The 17,418-nt window shown below is 36.4% G+C and overlaps 1 protein-coding gene and 2 pseudogenes across 2 annotated transcripts; 2 read left to right on the forward strand and 1 right to left on the reverse strand.

Annotated features, from left to right (window-relative positions):
* The first annotated feature begins 2,740 nt into the window (after positions 1-2,740).
* LOC148915788 (monooxygenase 1-like) lies at positions 2,741-5,804 on the forward strand (annotated as a pseudogene). The gene is made up of 6 exons (XR_016127815.1): positions 2,741-2,871; positions 3,100-3,246; positions 3,339-3,389; positions 3,883-4,052; positions 4,130-4,363; positions 5,194-5,804. The product of XR_016127815.1 is annotated as a monooxygenase 1-like (transcript).
* Positions 5,805-7,294: 1,490 nt separating this feature from the next.
* On the reverse strand, positions 7,295-13,437 carry LOC148915789 (cleavage stimulating factor 64-like). The gene is made up of 10 exons (XM_089053963.1): positions 13,092-13,437; positions 12,767-12,845; positions 12,038-12,212; positions 11,360-11,393; positions 11,006-11,250; positions 10,851-10,928; positions 10,181-10,216; positions 9,548-10,084; positions 8,851-9,105; positions 7,295-7,922 (listed from the first exon to the last, which is right to left on the reverse strand). Exons 1-10 carry the CDS (start codon positions 13,120-13,122, stop codon positions 7,779-7,781), a joined length of 1,614 nt encoding a protein of 537 aa, XP_088910089.1. The 5' UTR covers positions 13,123-13,437; the 3' UTR covers positions 7,295-7,778.
* Positions 13,438-17,265: 3,828 nt separating this feature from the next.
* On the forward strand, positions 17,266-17,418 carry LOC148915790 (U1 spliceosomal RNA; annotated as a pseudogene).

Below are 17,418 nucleotides of genomic sequence, written 5' to 3' on the forward strand. Positions count from 1 at the left end.
AGTGGTGCCAATCGATTGAGTTGTAAAAGGCTGTGTAGAAGCTGCTTGTAAATTCCCACTATGTGCACATAGATACAAAATCACTCGATTTATAGATAACAAATCAACGAAGACCAAAAAGAAGCTAACAAATCACCAATTAAAAGGACTTTGGAAAAAGACTTCAATTAAAAAAGACTTGGAAAAAAGACTAGGCAATTAAAAAGACTTCAACCTATTTGACCAATGGTCGAACTTTATTCTTCCCAAACTCTGGAACTAAAGGACATAATTTGTTTCCATTCAACTATTTTTGGGAGTTGGGCCAAAAAGATTATTGTTGGCAAGTTGTATAAAAACAAGATGATCAAAATAAATTTTGGTCAAACAAAATAGAAATATAAAAATGTTGCGCATGTTGCTCAAATTTAATTGAAATACAAGTGTGAATCATCTTGTTTCAATTACAGCCAAATTTACAGGTTGTATGTTAGCGTACATCCAAAAGCACCAGAGTAAAGCCTTAGTCTTGTGCCATTTAGACGGCAATTCCACCTTGGGTTGAAACGGCGGGACAAAAACTGGAGGATTATGACGAAAAGGAATAGTAGGCTTTAAATCAAGAAACTTGGCATTGAGTTGTGAGGCAAGAGCACAAGCTTCTTGAACCGAAGTAGGCCGTAATAGCTTGACATCATGGCGCAATTCCTTCTTTAGACCTCCAATAAAGCAACTGCGAAGAATAGATGGAGTCATATCATGGGTGCGATTAGCAAGACGACGAAATTCCGAGATATAATCTCGTAAAGATCCTGTTTGCTTCAACTTGAAAAGAGATTCGGCACACTCTTCCAAATCGGAAGATCCGAATTCTTGACACAATGCCTTGCTAAAATCCTCCCACCTTGGAAATCGATGAATACAGTCCAACCATTGAAACCATTGTAAAGCTTCACATTCCATGTGGAAGGAATCAAGCTTGACTTTCTGAGCATCAGGAACAGAGAAATAGTCGAAGTAGTGTTCCCCTATGTAAATCCACCCAAGGGGATCATCACCATCACAAAATCGAGGAAACTCCATCTTCATCAATGGCGAACGCTGCGATGGAAAAACAGAATCAGGATGCGGTTCGTGATTACCATCGCCAGAGTTGTCGGGAAAGGTAGAATCACGATGAGCCGAAACATCGCGACGAAATTGATTATATTTGGTATCCAATTGACTAAATTTCTGATCAAAAGCACGCATGAAAGCATCGATGGTGGCCTCTAGCTTAGAGATACGAGAATCCATGGTGACCTCAAGCGCAAAGATACGATTGTCCGTAAATCGATACAAACATAGAACCTCGTTCGACCTTAACCCAAATGTACAGAAAGAATACACTATTTTTATTACTCAAACATAATACAATTCAACCTCCTTTACAATACTAATTAAACTCCTAATATAGTCAATTAATTGCTAATGCAAAAGACTAAAACACCCTTAGCATCCTATCATCATCCCATAATACTCAGCTTCAACACTAGACCGAGACACCACTTTTTTCTTTTAACTCCTCCAAGTAACAAGATTACCACCAACACGTAGAACATTTATCAGTGACTGAACCAGCCCAATTAGCATCCTTATACCCTTCCACATCTGTATGACCATACTTGGAAAATATTAACCTCTTGCCATGAGTTACTTTCAAATACCTCAAAATACGCATCACAACACCCATATGATCTTCACTAGGATAATGCGTAAATTGACTCACTACACTCACTGCATATGCAATATTAGGACGAGTATGAGCTAAATAAATCAATTTCCCCACAAGCCGTTCATAACGCCCTTTTATACTCATTCTCCAACTCCAAGCTCGTAAACTTTGAACCGAACGGCCAATGAGAAAATATGAGTGAGACATAAGCAATCTATCTTGGGAAATCAAACAATTGTGAATAGATTGGAGAAATGGCTTGATATGAGTTATTTTTATGTCCTGAATGAAATAGGGACTGTTTTATGAACCATTTTATTTCTAACTTTTAAAAATGTAAAGATTCTTTCTTAGAGTACCCAAAAGCCACTAAACATTGTTTAGTACAAATCCTTGGGCATTCAACAATCAACCCTACATGTCATTTTCCAAGTAGCACAATATGATCGTAGGATCTGAAAACCTTATACACTTCAAAGGTAAGCACCTAGCTGGCTAGCTAGCTTAAGACTCCTTAAGAGCATCTTCAACAGACTCTCTATCCTCTTATTCCTAGCTACTTTAGCTAAAAAGAAGGAAAATCCTCCTCGAGCAAACTCCCTACTTGGCTCTCTATTTTGGAGAACCAACTTTTGGCTCTCTACATCTAGCAAGGAGGAGAGAGAATTTGGCTAGGATGAAAGAGAAAAAGGAAGAGGGAGACAGAGACATTTGGGAGGGTGGTAAGGTTGGGTTTCTACTTTTTTATTTAATATTAGATTTGCAAGAGAAAAAGGGAGAAAAAGAAGAGAAAATAAAATAAAAATTTCAGATTAGTCAAAATAGAGAACATTGCTGGAGGAAACACTGCTTGTGATGCTATAATAGCTTTCTAGTTATTTAATCTAGAATCCGCTAAACTCTCCTAGAGATGTTCTAAGTTTTTGGAAAAGGACAAAGCTGCTGACATGGTAGGACTCATACTGAGGAATGAGTTTAAAAATATATTTGTACCCAGAGCAAATATTTCTAGAGAGAGAGAGAGAGAGGGGGGGGGTGGTCAGAAATATGGAAGTAGCTGAAGAGATAGAGATTGCCATAGTTGGTGGTGGAATCTGCGGCCTTGCACTGCCCTTGCTCGCTCTTCATAGCTACTTTGATTTTTCACTACTACTGGAGTATATTTCAAAACGGAACAAGTAGTTGATTAATTTATGCTTAATTATAGTATTTATTTATTTTAAGTACAAGCAATTGGGAAAAAGGGGCTTACATACAAGCATTCATGAGTATCTGGGGTTTTCAAACCTGTCACAGGAGGACTTGAGGCCAAATACTCATAATGAATTGAGTTATACCCTCTGGCAATTATAGTAATTATTTTATATGTAAAGATCAACATGATTTAGTACATGGAACTTATGTAGGAAGGGTTTGAGGAGTGTGGTGTTGGAAAGATCAGAATCCCTGCAGCCACTGGGCAGGAATCACAATTCGAACAAATGGTTGGCGAGCTTTGGACGAACTCGGTGTGGCCTCAAAGCTCCGACGCAGACTGCCATGCCGCTTCAAGGGTATATATGTCCATATCTGTATTTATCAAAAAAAAAAATTTCACAATTAATTATACTATTATTGTTTTTGTTATTGCTATTTTCATACTTAGGGCTAGAGACATATGCCTCAATAGTGGGAAGCAACGAGAAATACCGCTTGGGTAAGTGTGAGTATATATGACCCAAGTTAATTTCTGCATATTTCGTACATCAATAATGCTTATAGTCATCATATATTTTCATCAAATCTGTTCAAGTCATTTTAAAATAGAAGATTAGGCGAAATTTGCTCCTTAATGACGGTCAGATAATGCAAACATCCACTCTTGGCCCGAAAGGAGAGAGGACCTACACTTTAGGGAGCCCTCCCTACCTCCTATCCTCTATATTATTAAAGAACAAAAGAAAGATGAAGAAAGGCATGACAAAACCAAACCTGTAAAGAAATCTAAAAACAAATCAATGTAAGTAAAAAAGAAAACCACCTCTTTCTGGTAATTAACATTACTCTTACTAATCCACCTCTTTCATGTTTACATGAAGTATGTATCTTTAAGGCCTAACCTTATAATTTGAATAAAGGGACACACACACAAGTAGTGTCACACAAATTATGTAACATGTTATAATTGTTTGTAATATAATCAATTATAGAGGTGGGGAAACAAGATGCCTGAAACGGATGGATCTATCATAGCACTAGCAGAGAGCTTGCAGCACGTGGCACCATACGCCTTGGATGCCAAGTACTCTCTGTTAGGTTAGACTCATCAACTTCCAGTCCAAGTCTTCATCTCCAGAATGGAAGCTCCATCAAAGCCAAGGTGAACAAAGTTATATTTCATTTGTCAATTTCCAATGAAAAATAATATTAAGCCAAAATGAAAATTATACGTGTCAGGTTTTGATTGGATGTGATGGAACCAACTCAGTTGTTGCGGATTTTCTTGACCTAAAACCATCAAAGCTCTTCTCATTATCGGAGGTTAGAGGTTTACAATGTATCCAAGTGGTCATCATTTTGGGAACCATTTTGTCCAAGTTAAGGGTGACAAGTGCACAGTTGGAAGAATACCCATTCATAATAAATTGGTTTATTGGTTCGTCACTCAGAAAGTCATGTATGGTAGAGGAGGTAAATTCTTGATTCTTCTCTACAACACAAAATCAATTACAATTAGGATTCCATCCACTCCAGCTATATGATTTTGTGGATCGCACATAGAAGTGAATATAATCTTCATATTTCTAGGCAAAATGGCCAAACTATAATTTTTTTTTTATAAATACCATAAGATGTCTAGGCTAGCTAATGCACACATCGACCAATTTGGCTCAGGTCTGGCGAGTGGGGCTAAATTATAATTTTGATCCTTGTAGTTTAGGTCATTTTCTATCTCGGTCCACACTGTTCCTATTTTTTCAATCTTATTCTTATTCCTCTAGTTAATCAAATGACCAATTTAGAGTTTTCATCAACTAGAATCTCCTCTTCTTTAGTCAATGGAGTCTAGTCAAGGAAAAATGTCTTGACTTGCAAACCCGTGGTCTTAGGTTCAAATCACATGACACCTTTATGGTGTGTGAGAAACCTTCTTCCCCTTATAATTTAGACACATCTTGTATTAAATTTTTTTGAAAAAAACCTCTTATTTTCTTTAAAGCGGATTTTCATTAAATTAACTCTCAAAATAATCACACGACGCCCTCATGTGGTATTTTGTGACCTTTTCTTTTGTGCTAGCCTAAAGCCTACATATGCACAAGATCGAAATATTTCTACACGTGCGTCACACTGACATTCTATGAATTAATTTGACACTTCCATTCTGATTTGGCTTTAATTGTTAAGGCTAATTGGACAAAATACAATTTACGGAATCAAAATGAAAAATTGCTCAAACTATTGTAGAACCATGACTGAATTCTGATTACATACATGAAAGAAATTGTTTATATGAACAGGGTTGGAGGTTCCAAAGGATCCAGAGCTCATTCGGCAACTGACATTAGAAGCAATCAAAGACTTCCCTTCAGAAATGATAGACATGATAAGCAAGAGTGACACAGAATCATTATCTAACACACGCTTGAGATACCGTTCGCCGTGGGACATTCTGGTAGGAAACTTTCGAAAAGGAAGCGTGACAGTGGCTGGCGATGCCATGCATACGATGGGACCTTTCCTTGGCCAGGGTGGCTCTGCTGGCATTGAAGACTCCATTGTCATTGCCAGATGTTTGGCTCAGAAGTTAGCTGAAAATTATGATAAAAAATCAAGGGCAAGGCATATAATGATGATGAAAGTGAAGAGGCTTTGGATAAGTATGTGAAAAAGAAGGATGAGATTGGTGCTGCTGTCAACACAAACTTATCTTGCTGGTTTGCTACAACAAGATTCAGGGTTGATTGTCAAATTTGTGTGTATCATCTTGATGACAGCTCTTTTAGTGATATGACTCGTCACACTCGATATGATTGTGGATGCCTTTAAAACTCTAGTGTTGCTTTAAGTTGAAACATTTTAACTAGATTCAAATAATGCTATTGTTCTGTGATCGGTATTTTGTATTTAATTTGAAATACACTTTTATTGCAACGATATTACAAAGTCGAGTGCATAATGACTTTTTTGAGTGCTAATAATAGTTTTTTTAAACCCAATAATATTTGTTAACTACCATTAGCACTATAAATAGTACTCATGTTTGGTATGCCTCACCATGCCTCATTGGACTGAACTGTGTTATATAATACTTGAAACTCATGTTTGGTAAAGGAGAGGATTAACTTAAATGGGATTGTATAATCCATCAATGTAAAAAACCCCGGACTCGCTTGTCTAATACAGCGATGCCGAAATATGGCTCGCAAAATAGCGAGAGCGCTGTTTTGAACACGCGAGTCCGACCCTTGGCTTGAATCAAAATCCCACCACCACAGACCCAATCGAAACTTGCTGATGAGTTTCAATTAACTCTAGTTGCCGCTCCAAGTTGGCTTGGGCTAGTCAAAAGGCAGATTGATATATAGACAAACTAAGGAAACCAACAAAACCAAAAAGTTCAATATCCAATAATATGATATATCATTGACCAAATTGAAAGGGAAGGAAGAAGAGCTTTCCTGGTGGCGTACAAGAGAGAGAAAAGCTCAAATCAATGAGTTGGCTCTGTCATCTGGCAAGTCTCTGCCAATAAAGACCTCCAACAGTATAAAGGGATGGGGAAGCAGATCTAGCTAGCCCAAAGGCCAGTTGAAAGACCTAAATCAAAACTAGGGAGGCCAGGGAAGCATGCTTCCTTATTTTTTTCTGCAGCAGGGAGATGAAGGTTTTGGGTTAGTCTGGAGAAATAGGGTGCTTTCGAGAGACGAGGGAAAAAAAATTGTTTTTGAATGGAAAAAGTTTTTTTTTTTTTTTATGGGTCAGAGTGGAAAGTAGGTAGGAGGGAAGAAAAAAAAATGTTTTTGAATGAAAATAGGAAGGAAAAAAAGAAGAAAACATTAGGAAAAAAAACGAAAACAGAAAAATAGAGAAATTAATAAAATAATTATTTTTTAGTTTGACACAGCACCAAACATAGATCTTTACTATTTTTGCAATCTAGCTTTCTAGTCCGACGAACACCAAACGTAGGAAATTTTCAAGATACTTAATCCAACTTAAACCAATTCGAACTAATCCAAGATAGTCCTAGAATTTAGTCCAGTTCACAATAGTCTGCCGCACCAAATAACCTTACAGTACAATTAGCCTCATAAGCATCAACTTTCTACGCTGAGTCTTGGATCTACTGTCCTCAAATCAGCTCACTATGCTTTAAAAGGAGTCCAGATCTGCTGTCCTCAAATTTCATGTTTCCTCTATGAGAAAGTAAGGCCGAATGTGCAAGTAGAAGATCCATAAGCACTGACAGAAAAGATCAGATTTTTTACTTCTCAATAGGAATTAACCAATGTTCGTGACCTGTTAAGGTTGGGGAGAGATGTCAAAAATTTATGCAAGGGACGGGCATAGGAAATTCGGAGACAGCAGATCTGGACAAGCTTAGAAGTAACACATAAATTATAACCAAGAAAAAGAAGTACACGTAAATAACTAAAAACAACAGATCAAGTCTGGAGAACAAAGTGTCGATACAGATCATGAAGTGATACAAGATGCCGATGCACTTTTTTGAATTACCTCAAACCAAGTACACGTAGGGAGCAAAAGTACAAATAGAAGATGCTGATCAAAAGTGAAGCGACAATTGCATGCAAGTGAAGATAAATTTAAATTTTTGTGATACAAAAACTAACCAAAATTTTCCTATTCTAACTAATTTACTGATTACACTAAACACAAGCTTGTGTAAGCTACGTGAATAATATGGTGCCTCGTGCACTGCAGATCCATTGATCTGACTCTTATGTGGGCATAATATTACAAGCAATCAAAATTGATTGAATCAATAGCAAGCTTTATGTTGTTGTAGAGCAAGCAAGTTGGTGCCTGCACATGTATGTAATGAATTGCCGCATCAAAACCGATCATCTATGACTATGTGCTACGATGGCTGAATCTGATCTTGCCGAAGCATCTGTTGGAGTTTAATGACCTGTTGTTGCTGTTCCGGAGACAATGAACTCAGCTTTTCAGGTGTTAGGCTCAAAACTTGTTGTAGTAGAGCAGACTCCACCCCAGGTGGAAGCTGAGACAGAAAAAGAAAACATATGATCTCAGATACTCAGATAAAATGGGAAATTGGCAACTACCATTTAGCATTTCTTGCCCAACATTTTTTGGAAAAGAAGAAACTTTTATTATCATACAGTTTAATAAGTACATACAGTGGACACTATAAACTACATACTAGAGTTAAACGTACTAAGATTCAGGGGCAAAGTCTTTATGTTATACATGCTGGTTTATCAAGAACACACGAAAAAAAGGTACTTCGAGTTGTTGAATCATCTCTAGGGATGGCTTAGAACCAACAGTTCATCTGTAATTGATATTTCATTTCTAAACCGAGTTAAGAGAACACCAAAAGTTCACCAAAAATATTATAAAGAAAAACCCATTATCAGGAAAAAAAAAAAAAAAAAACGAAATCCTTCAGCTACTCAAATATGTGGAAATCCAAACACTTTTCCAAAATCTGCCGAGTACAAAATCCCACATGTTTTTTTAAAGCCTAACATTTCAATTTATGAAATCCTACATCTTTCCATGAATGCAATTTGGTTTTCCATTTGATGCTGTATCTGCAACATGATACCAGAACAAGAAGTTCATCCATGTTGAGGCCCAATTTGCACCATATAATTGAACCATGAGTTTGGCTTTGTGAGCCCACACGTGAGGGGATGTGTTAAGAATATAAATTCTCACATCAGGCTCCACCAATGCCAATTAGTTATTGGTTCTGAGTTGGATGGTCTAATTTAATATAGGCTTAATCAAAATGCTAAATAAATAAAAAACCTTCTGCATCACTGAGAGCAAGACATCTTTCTTTTTACACAATAATGTCCGGTTTAAAGACCAAACTAGCAAAGACACGAGAAGTAAACTGGAACAAAACAAACAAAAACAAAACAAAACAAAACAAAAAAATCACCAAGGGAAGACATTACCTGAGAAGTTTGTTTCTCAGACTGCTGTACTTCTTCTGGGTTAGGAACAGGCTTCCCAGGCATTGAGCCAGCTCCAAAAACATGAGGCAATGCAGATCCATTGGCATTAGACACATTCAGACGCCCTGCTGACAAAGAGGTACTCCTTCCATCGTCCAACTTCATTTGCTTTGCAGGGCGCTTAACTGATTCAAAAGATAAATTATCATCCCTGTTGACTGCCAGTGACATTCCCGAAGACATTGAGGGACCAGGCTGTTACAAATATAGCAAGTTAAATAACACCAACAAATAGTGAAACTAGCAAGATAACTAAAAGCACCTAAAGACTAGAAAGGTGAGGTAGTTTTTTCCCACCCTAGTTCTTTGTATTTGTAAATACAAACAAGTAACCTTCCTTATCAGAAAAGTGGAAGAGATTTTACGACTGTTAACTACAGAAATACAAAACATGCAAAATAAATTATGTATAAATTTTATCCAGCTTAACAAAATATTATATGCATCAACACAACTAATCATCTTTTTCTTATCCTCTCCTTTGGTGGGAAGTAGACATCCAAGACGAAGAAGGAAAGGATGGATATTTTTCTTCCAATTATAAAAATAAAAAATAAAAAATAAAACATAAAACAAAACAACAGCTAGATATTAATATTTGCCTATTCATGTGACAAGAATTAGAAAAAGTTGGCACCTGAAAGCTGGCATCAGATAGAGGGCGAGGAAAACGAGACTGATGTACAGAAGCATTTGGACGAACCATCTGAGTGTTATGCCCCAAATTGGCACGTCCGACCAGACCAGGATGCTGTAGCAAAGGAGGCTGCATTTTCTGATTTGAAATAGAAGAATTTGCAAGTTGAGTTTGCGGTCGAATGGGCAAACCGCCTGAAGACTGGGGGTGTATGGAAGGAAGTGTTGTAACTCCAGACTGCCCAAGCAATGGGGCCTGTTGCAAGACATGTTGGTTTGCATGTTGTGGAAGCTGCATTCGAGGTTGCATGTGTTGTTGTTGGGGTGCAGATAACTGGCTCCGAACCAATGGATTTTGAGGTACCGAAGAAAATTGGCCTTCTTGCGCTTTGGGCACCAACCCAGCTTGCAACCTATTCTGTGCAGGAGGGGGTAGCTCAGAAAGGGTTTGAACAGCTGGTGGCTGACCCTGCTGGCCCTCATTGAATGGAGGCTGTGAGGGCTGACTTAAAGTTTGCCTGATATTTGGCATCTGCAGCTGAAAAAGGAGAGTCAAGGTGTTAAAAGGTCAACCCAGTTCAAGTACTTAACAATCTTGTTATGACAATAGATAGTTCTAGGAGGAGAAACGAACCGTTTGCGGGCTCACCATTCCGAGCATTATTTGAGCCTGAAAAGAAAGTTAAGATATCAAATTCTATAAATAAAAAGGTTAAAGAAAAACATGGAAACAAGCATACCTAACTATACATACTCAATGCATTGAGATGGGTGTTTCTAGATTTAAAACTCAACACAGATGGATGTGGATGTTATACGCACATAATTGAAATGTAAACAGCTTTGACCCCTTAATTAATAGTTTGTGCATATAACATCCACATCCATCTGTGTTGAGACCAGTGAGACGGGAGGGCAAGGAAGATATATAAAAATTTCAATATGCCTTATTCCATAAGGACAGTCCCACTTTGACACAATAATTTGTCACCTTTTTACAAGTAATTATTCAAACAACTTCATCTCGTTCAAGAAGAATTGAAGTAAAAAAAGGGTATAAGGAGGATGCCGATAAAACAGAGGAGAAAAACTGTAGAAAAAAGTAAATCCAAATGACCTAGTTTCAGAAGGAAACCAGAAATACACAGCTCAATTATATCTTCTGTTACAGGACGTCAAGCAAAACTCTCTAATAAAATTACACAAGAAACCCAATTTAAATGACGAAAGTGTAATATTATAAAATAAATTTACAGATTGAAACCTGTACAACATAAACACCAATACAAATAGTAGAAATTTACCTGGAAAAGTGCTTTTGGCAACTGTGGCCTTGCAAGCAATAGCTGACGAGCTAGTTCTTTGTTTTGTACAGCCATTACCTATCATCAGAAAGAGTATGAAAAACATACCAAGATGGATCCAGAATAAAGATATAAGCTTCAGTCAAACTGCTCACCTTGAGCTCCGACATTATTTGATTCAACTGACCCCTAGACATTTTGGCCAGATGAAGTGTCAAAGGATCATTGGCTGATGCCAATTGATTCTGCAAGCTATTTTGACTAGACTGCAAACCAGCCTGAGCACCACCTAGAGCTCCTGCCATGACGGTTGCCGCAGTTATAGCTATATGGAGACCAATTGGCTGATGTTGAAGAGCTTCCACATGAACAGATGGGCCCACTACTTGTTTTTGTGGATCTATGATGCACCCATAAGAAAAAAGAATAACACAGTTTCAGGTTTCTCTTAGGTCAAATAATAAATAAGAGGGAAAAAAAAGGACAGAAAATGAGAGAAGAAAACTAACCAACATTTGCAGTCAGTCCTGGTCCACCACGACCCTGCAAGTGAAAAATAATTACTTTACTCTTACAATAAAAACGAAATTTATAACACCTACCTGTTGCTATTTTCAAATCAAGATGATTGATACCAGTCATTTAGCTAATTTGGACAAATTCCAGGGAAACAGTACTATAGCAAAAGTAATAATCTAACAGATAAAATGCAGAACATTTGAAAAAGAAGGGTTTTAGAATGCCAACAATACTGTAATAAACTAACTAACAGATAAAAGTCTGAATAATGAAAGCAAACAGCAAAATTATGAGTGTAACTCGCCCGTATGGGCTCTTAACTCCAAATCAAAGGTCAAGCATATGAAACACTACAGAACTTTTTCTGCGAGTCAACAAATACAAGACCACAGTCAAGCATATGAAACACTGCAGAACTTCTTCAACGAGTCAACAAATACAAGATCACAGCAATTTATACGGGCAATCCAGATCAGATTTGCAATCCAAGAATTTAGCATCATAGTACAATATTCTTCTAGGTCACGCCCCTTCTAATAAAAGGCATGGGAAAGTAAAAGAAAAGTAGAATACAATACTGCTTATAACAATACTTCAGGAAATTTGTTATTTAAAAAAAAAGCGCAAAGAAAATGGGGAAAATATTGTAGCTAAAAGTCTCCTAGTACCTGTTCTCGATTTCGGTCAGCACCTTTGTCATTTTCAGCAAAATCAACTCGTAATTGTCTCCCATTGATCTCATAACCCTGAAGATTACGCCGAGCACTTAGAGCTGTTTCTTCATCCTTGTACTCACAAAATCCATAACCTTTTGGTTTCCCAGTCTCTCTATCAATAACTAGTCTGAAACAAAAAGGATGTACAGATTAAAACAAATTCAACAAATGTTTCTACTTTCAACCCACCCATAAGTCTGGGTATATAGCATACACTATCTACATCATATAGTAGTTTCCACTAATCTTGATTCCCTAAGTGATATAATTTCATAAAATATCAACCTTCTAAATGGAAATAGCTAGCTCAAGCAAAATCAGAACTTCGCTTCTGAATTCACTCCAAAAGTTATCTTTAACGTATTTAACATCCGAAAACATATAACTTTGCAAACACAAGAACTTATTTAACAACCTTTGAATTAAAAAGCATCTAGTATAGAATTAGAAAATGACAACAAATCTAGGTATAATTTTGCGGTTAAAGATTAAATATTTTCCTTCGGGAATAATGATATATTGACCTCCAAGCGAATCATATAAAGCATAAATAGGATTCAAAGAGATATGATATTCAATTTTTTTTTCTTTTGGTTCTAGAAATTCAATTTAGGGTTCAGGAAGAAACGGGTTTATGTTAAATTTCTAATTTCTAATTGGGAAGTGAGTCAACTGACTAACCTGAAAGATACAACAGGGCCAACCTCCTGGCAGATTTCTATAAGCTGTTCCTCAGTGGCATCATAAGGTATATTCCCCACTGCATCACAACAAATTTAACCACAACAAAAGAAAAATATTACAATTTACCCAAAGACCCACATAAGATTTTCAGCCAATTTCTACAAAACCCTTAAAGTTAAGGGAAAAGTAATTGCCATTCGAACCCATTGCAATTGAGTAGGATTTGAAATCGAAAGCCACAAGATTTCATCATTGCATTTTTATTTTCTAAAGGAATATCCTGGGAAACAAACAAAGAATGAATCAGAATAAGGGAGAGTACCAAAAACGCAGCGGTGCTGAGAAGCGGCCATGAATTAATAGGAGAAGAAGAAGGTGAAGCACTGCTTCATCTTCTTCCTCCTTACCATTCTTTTTTGTCTTCGCTTTTCACTGTTTGCTCTTAAAAACTCTGACAATAACAACTATGCAGATTAAAGACCCTAAATTCGATACGAATTTGTGAATTCTGAAATTGGAGAATGCAAAGTAAAACAGCAAAGGCTCGCAACCAGTGCCTTAAGGCAGAGAAGCTCAGGATTTAGAGAGAGAGAGAGAGAGAGAGAGAGAGAGAGAGAGAGATTAGAGACTCGATCTCGTGAAGGAAAGCAGAGAATCAAGAAACTGCCCTCTTGAATGTTTTTTGGCCTTTTTCCTTTTAATTACAGGAATCCGGGTCAATTCGGGTTTGTGTCTCATTTTACTGCAATCCAACCTATTTAATTACTATAAATAAAAAATAAAACCAAAAAAACAAAATGAAAGAAGGCTCTATTTGAACCCCAGCAAGTCTTTCTCCCGTCTGCAACATTTTTTTTTGTTTTGACAAACACGACTTTAAAATAAAATAAAGGCTTTTTATCACAAATAGTTTCTGAGGTTTACACCATTATCATCTTTTGTTTAACTTTTTGCACTTAGTGGTCTTATTCTCCATACATCAAATGATCTTTATTTGTTATTAAACTCACAATTTTCATTAAATTGATGACATGAAATGTGGAAGCCCACACATCTAATAGTATAGAACCACATGACATTAAATATAATATATTTTAAATATTTTTAAAACTTAAAATTCATAAAAAAAAATAAATTCAAAGCAACTTAAATCTTTTTTATATATTTAAAAATTTCTCTCTCTCTCTATCTCCCTCCATACACACACACACACACACACATATATATATATATATATATTTGAACATAGCATGAAAGATATTTAAAAATGTATAAAAAGATTTATGTTGCTTTTAATTAATTAATTAATTTTTTATGAATTTTAAGTTTTAAAAATATTTTTAAAATATTATATTATATTTAAAATCACGTGGCTCTATACCATTAAATGTGTGGGCTCCACACATATGTCACGTCAGCAATTTAACAAAAATTTGATGGAAACTAACAGAGACCATTTTGATGTGTGATGGTAACCAAGGACTAGTGTCACAAAAAAATGTTATGGATAAAGGTGATAATTTCGTAAACTTCATGGACAATTTGTGATAAAAAGTCTAAAATAAAAAAGCTATTAGTATAGGAGGTTCGAACTCAGTACAAAAGGAGAAGACATTGTCTTGGCCAATTGACTTAAACCCTTATTTGATTCCATAAGCAATTTTTTTAAAAGCACAAAATCTAGTTTTACCGTCCCCTTCTCCTCGGCTCTATATTATAATAAATATCTACTTGCCAACGAAGTCTAATACAGTGGAAAATGATCTTAACTTGTAGACCAACAGGCTCATGTTCAAATTCCAATAGCACTATGGCAGTGTGTGTGGCAAAATTCCTTTCCCCTTCTAACTTTGGCTAAGAAAAGCAACAAAAAAGAATATATATCCACTTACATGTGGACGAATTATACCACTTGGACATACTCATGTGCTACACTATATTACACGTAGTCACCCACTTTTGGATTTAATCTAAAAGTTTTTTTTTGGGGGTGGGGGGGTGGTAAAATATGCTTCATTGAAACAGAAGACCACAAGCTACAACCATTGACAGCAGTCCACAAAGAAAAGATAACAATACACAAAGAAACTCCTAAACACAAAACAGGACCATAACAAAACCAGTCACAAACCAGATCCTACACTGCTCAGCTAGTACACCACTCCTTGCGGAGGACAAGGGAGGCCATCACAGGACATAATGACCACCAGGGAGCTTGGGGTCTACTGACCCAATCTTCAGCCAGTACCACTCCTCCCCGCGGAGTATAAATTAATATCATAGACGATCGATTTCTGTGCTATCATTTCAACTCAACTCTTGTTTTTTTTACTGGTTACTTACATTCGAAACTTCAATTCTTTCAGACAACAAATAAGATGTATTGACCCAAATTTTAATTTGTGAGGCTTGTTTTCTCATATTTTGATGTATCAATTCTTGTTTATCCTCTCTAGAGTCTATACAACCGGTTCACTACTTGTCATTGCAAAACTGATTTTGTGTTAAAAGAAGCAAAAAACATATTCAAATATATTACCTCTTGATTTTTGTGCCAAACAGAGATGAGAGAAGTCATGAATCTGGGAACTTTTAGATAGGGTAATCAAGATATGAGAATCAGATTAACTACTCCCCTTTGTTGCTTCCTTTCCTGATTTTAACATGGAATCTACATTTTTTTATTATTCCTTATGTGTTAGCAAACGCAGTGGAAGTTAGGAATTGGAATCATTCCAATACTCATGTGTTAATAAACACTCAAAAGTAGGAATCGGAATCATTCCAATACTGATACGTAAATATGTTGTTTTCTTCTCTTTAACTATTAAAAAGTGATTATTTTATTCTTCTGACCGATCCAGGGAAGGTGGCTCAAAGTAATGTCTTTCAGCATCAACTTCCAAGATGTCAATTCATTCTCCAAGGTCTAAAATAATAACCATGTAATTGAGTGGTCAAGTGATTTCGGACTTAGGTAATTTTTTATATAAATGGTATTTGATGAGATATCGAAATACTAGACGTTCATATCATTGAAAGACAATGTGCGGTGGTCTATACATGCAAACCCGTTAGTTTTGAGAGGCAACCTTGTAGGACCCACCAGTGGCGGACCCACAGAGGCGCAAGGAGGTGCAGTTGCAGCTCCCCTCGCCGGAAAATTCTGTAGAGAGGCCAGAGTAAGCCCCTCTTCTGGTGCCAAGGTTCTGCATCTTAGGTGTGTTGCAAGGCTTTTCAAAACGAGGAAGATGACTTGGGTTCATTTGTTTGCAGCGCAAACGACGCCGTCTTTGTAAAACTTTTGTTTCCTTTCCTGTTAATGAAATGGGGAGTTTTGAGGCAATTCTTCTAACTTTCAACAATTTACTACTTTAAACTTTTTATTATTCTCCAGCTCAAAAAGCATTTTTATTATCCATGACAACCATGTGCCACGTAGATAGAATTCCCTTCTATCTTCTACCTGATAGAGAACCCACAATCCCAAAATCACTTCCCAAATCTCTCAAAGCTTTCTTCAGTGGGAAAGTGTTCATGGGTTAGTCTTGAAGATAAGTCATTATTAGTTAATATTTCATGTGGCTTTTATAGCTTATTTCTCACTTTTATTTCCCCCCTCCTCTTTATTAGTTGTATGGCCGATGGAGTATTTTATATTTTGGGATTGATTATTGTGCTTAAATGACAATTAGTATTTATATTTGATTATATTAAATTGATTATTATGCTTCAATAATAATTAGTAGATTTATAATTTTTCTTGTCAAAAAAATTGATGTCTCAAAAAGCTTACTCCTTAATGATTTGATGCTTAAGTGTTTGACTAAATGCCTCAAAGAGGCTTTGATGTTTTGTTTGTAATGTTATTTTTTTTTTTCCTTCATGAATTATGAATGACATTAGTATTGTTTAAATTCTAAGGGTATGTGGTTGTCTAAATTTTGTTTAGATCTTTTAGCCTTTTAAATATTGCCCATTCCCTGAAAAAATGTTGGGTCCGCCATTGCCACAGATTGTATTTCAATGATTCGAACCGTCTAATTTTTAGATATTCCCTCAAAGCTCATCTCTGTAAAAAAATCACTTGAATCCAAAATCATTTGACCACTCAATTAGATGATGATTGTTTTAGTGTTTTCTCTCTTGAAAAACCGTGATGTCTTAATGGTTTTCTATTTTTTTAATTTTTTACAATAATGATATATTAAATAAGACTTGAAAAATAGATGGTTTTGATTGTTAAATAAAATTTGTCCGGGACCCTAAATGAAAAACCATAGTACTAAACAAATTGTAGCTGTTACATAAATTAGAATTTGTCATGCAATCAAGTGCAACTATCAAACGACTATTAGTGAAACTAGGGAACTTGCTTTGCAATATAAGCACAATTAGTAAAACCAATATGCGTGTACCTGTCCCACATTGCCCATGTATAGACTGGGGGTTTGAGGTGGGCGCGTATAAATACAAAAGGATGAGCATGTGTAAAAATACTTACCAGGACAGGGTCTATGGGCAATCAAGAAGGCCCATGGCCTAGGTTGGTGACCTCCATTGCACTTAGGAAGGGTGTCTGCCAATGTTCTCCTCAAGTAGGAGAGCCGATGTCATAATTTGTTCCTGTGGGCGCAGCCCCTGCCCAA

The sequence above is a fragment of the Prunus mume genome, linkage group LG6, assembly GCF_029339155.1.
Source record: "Prunus mume cultivar Tortuosa linkage group LG6, ASM2933915v1, whole genome shotgun sequence".
NCBI classification, from domain to species: Eukaryota; Viridiplantae; Streptophyta; class Magnoliopsida; order Rosales; family Rosaceae; genus Prunus; species Prunus mume.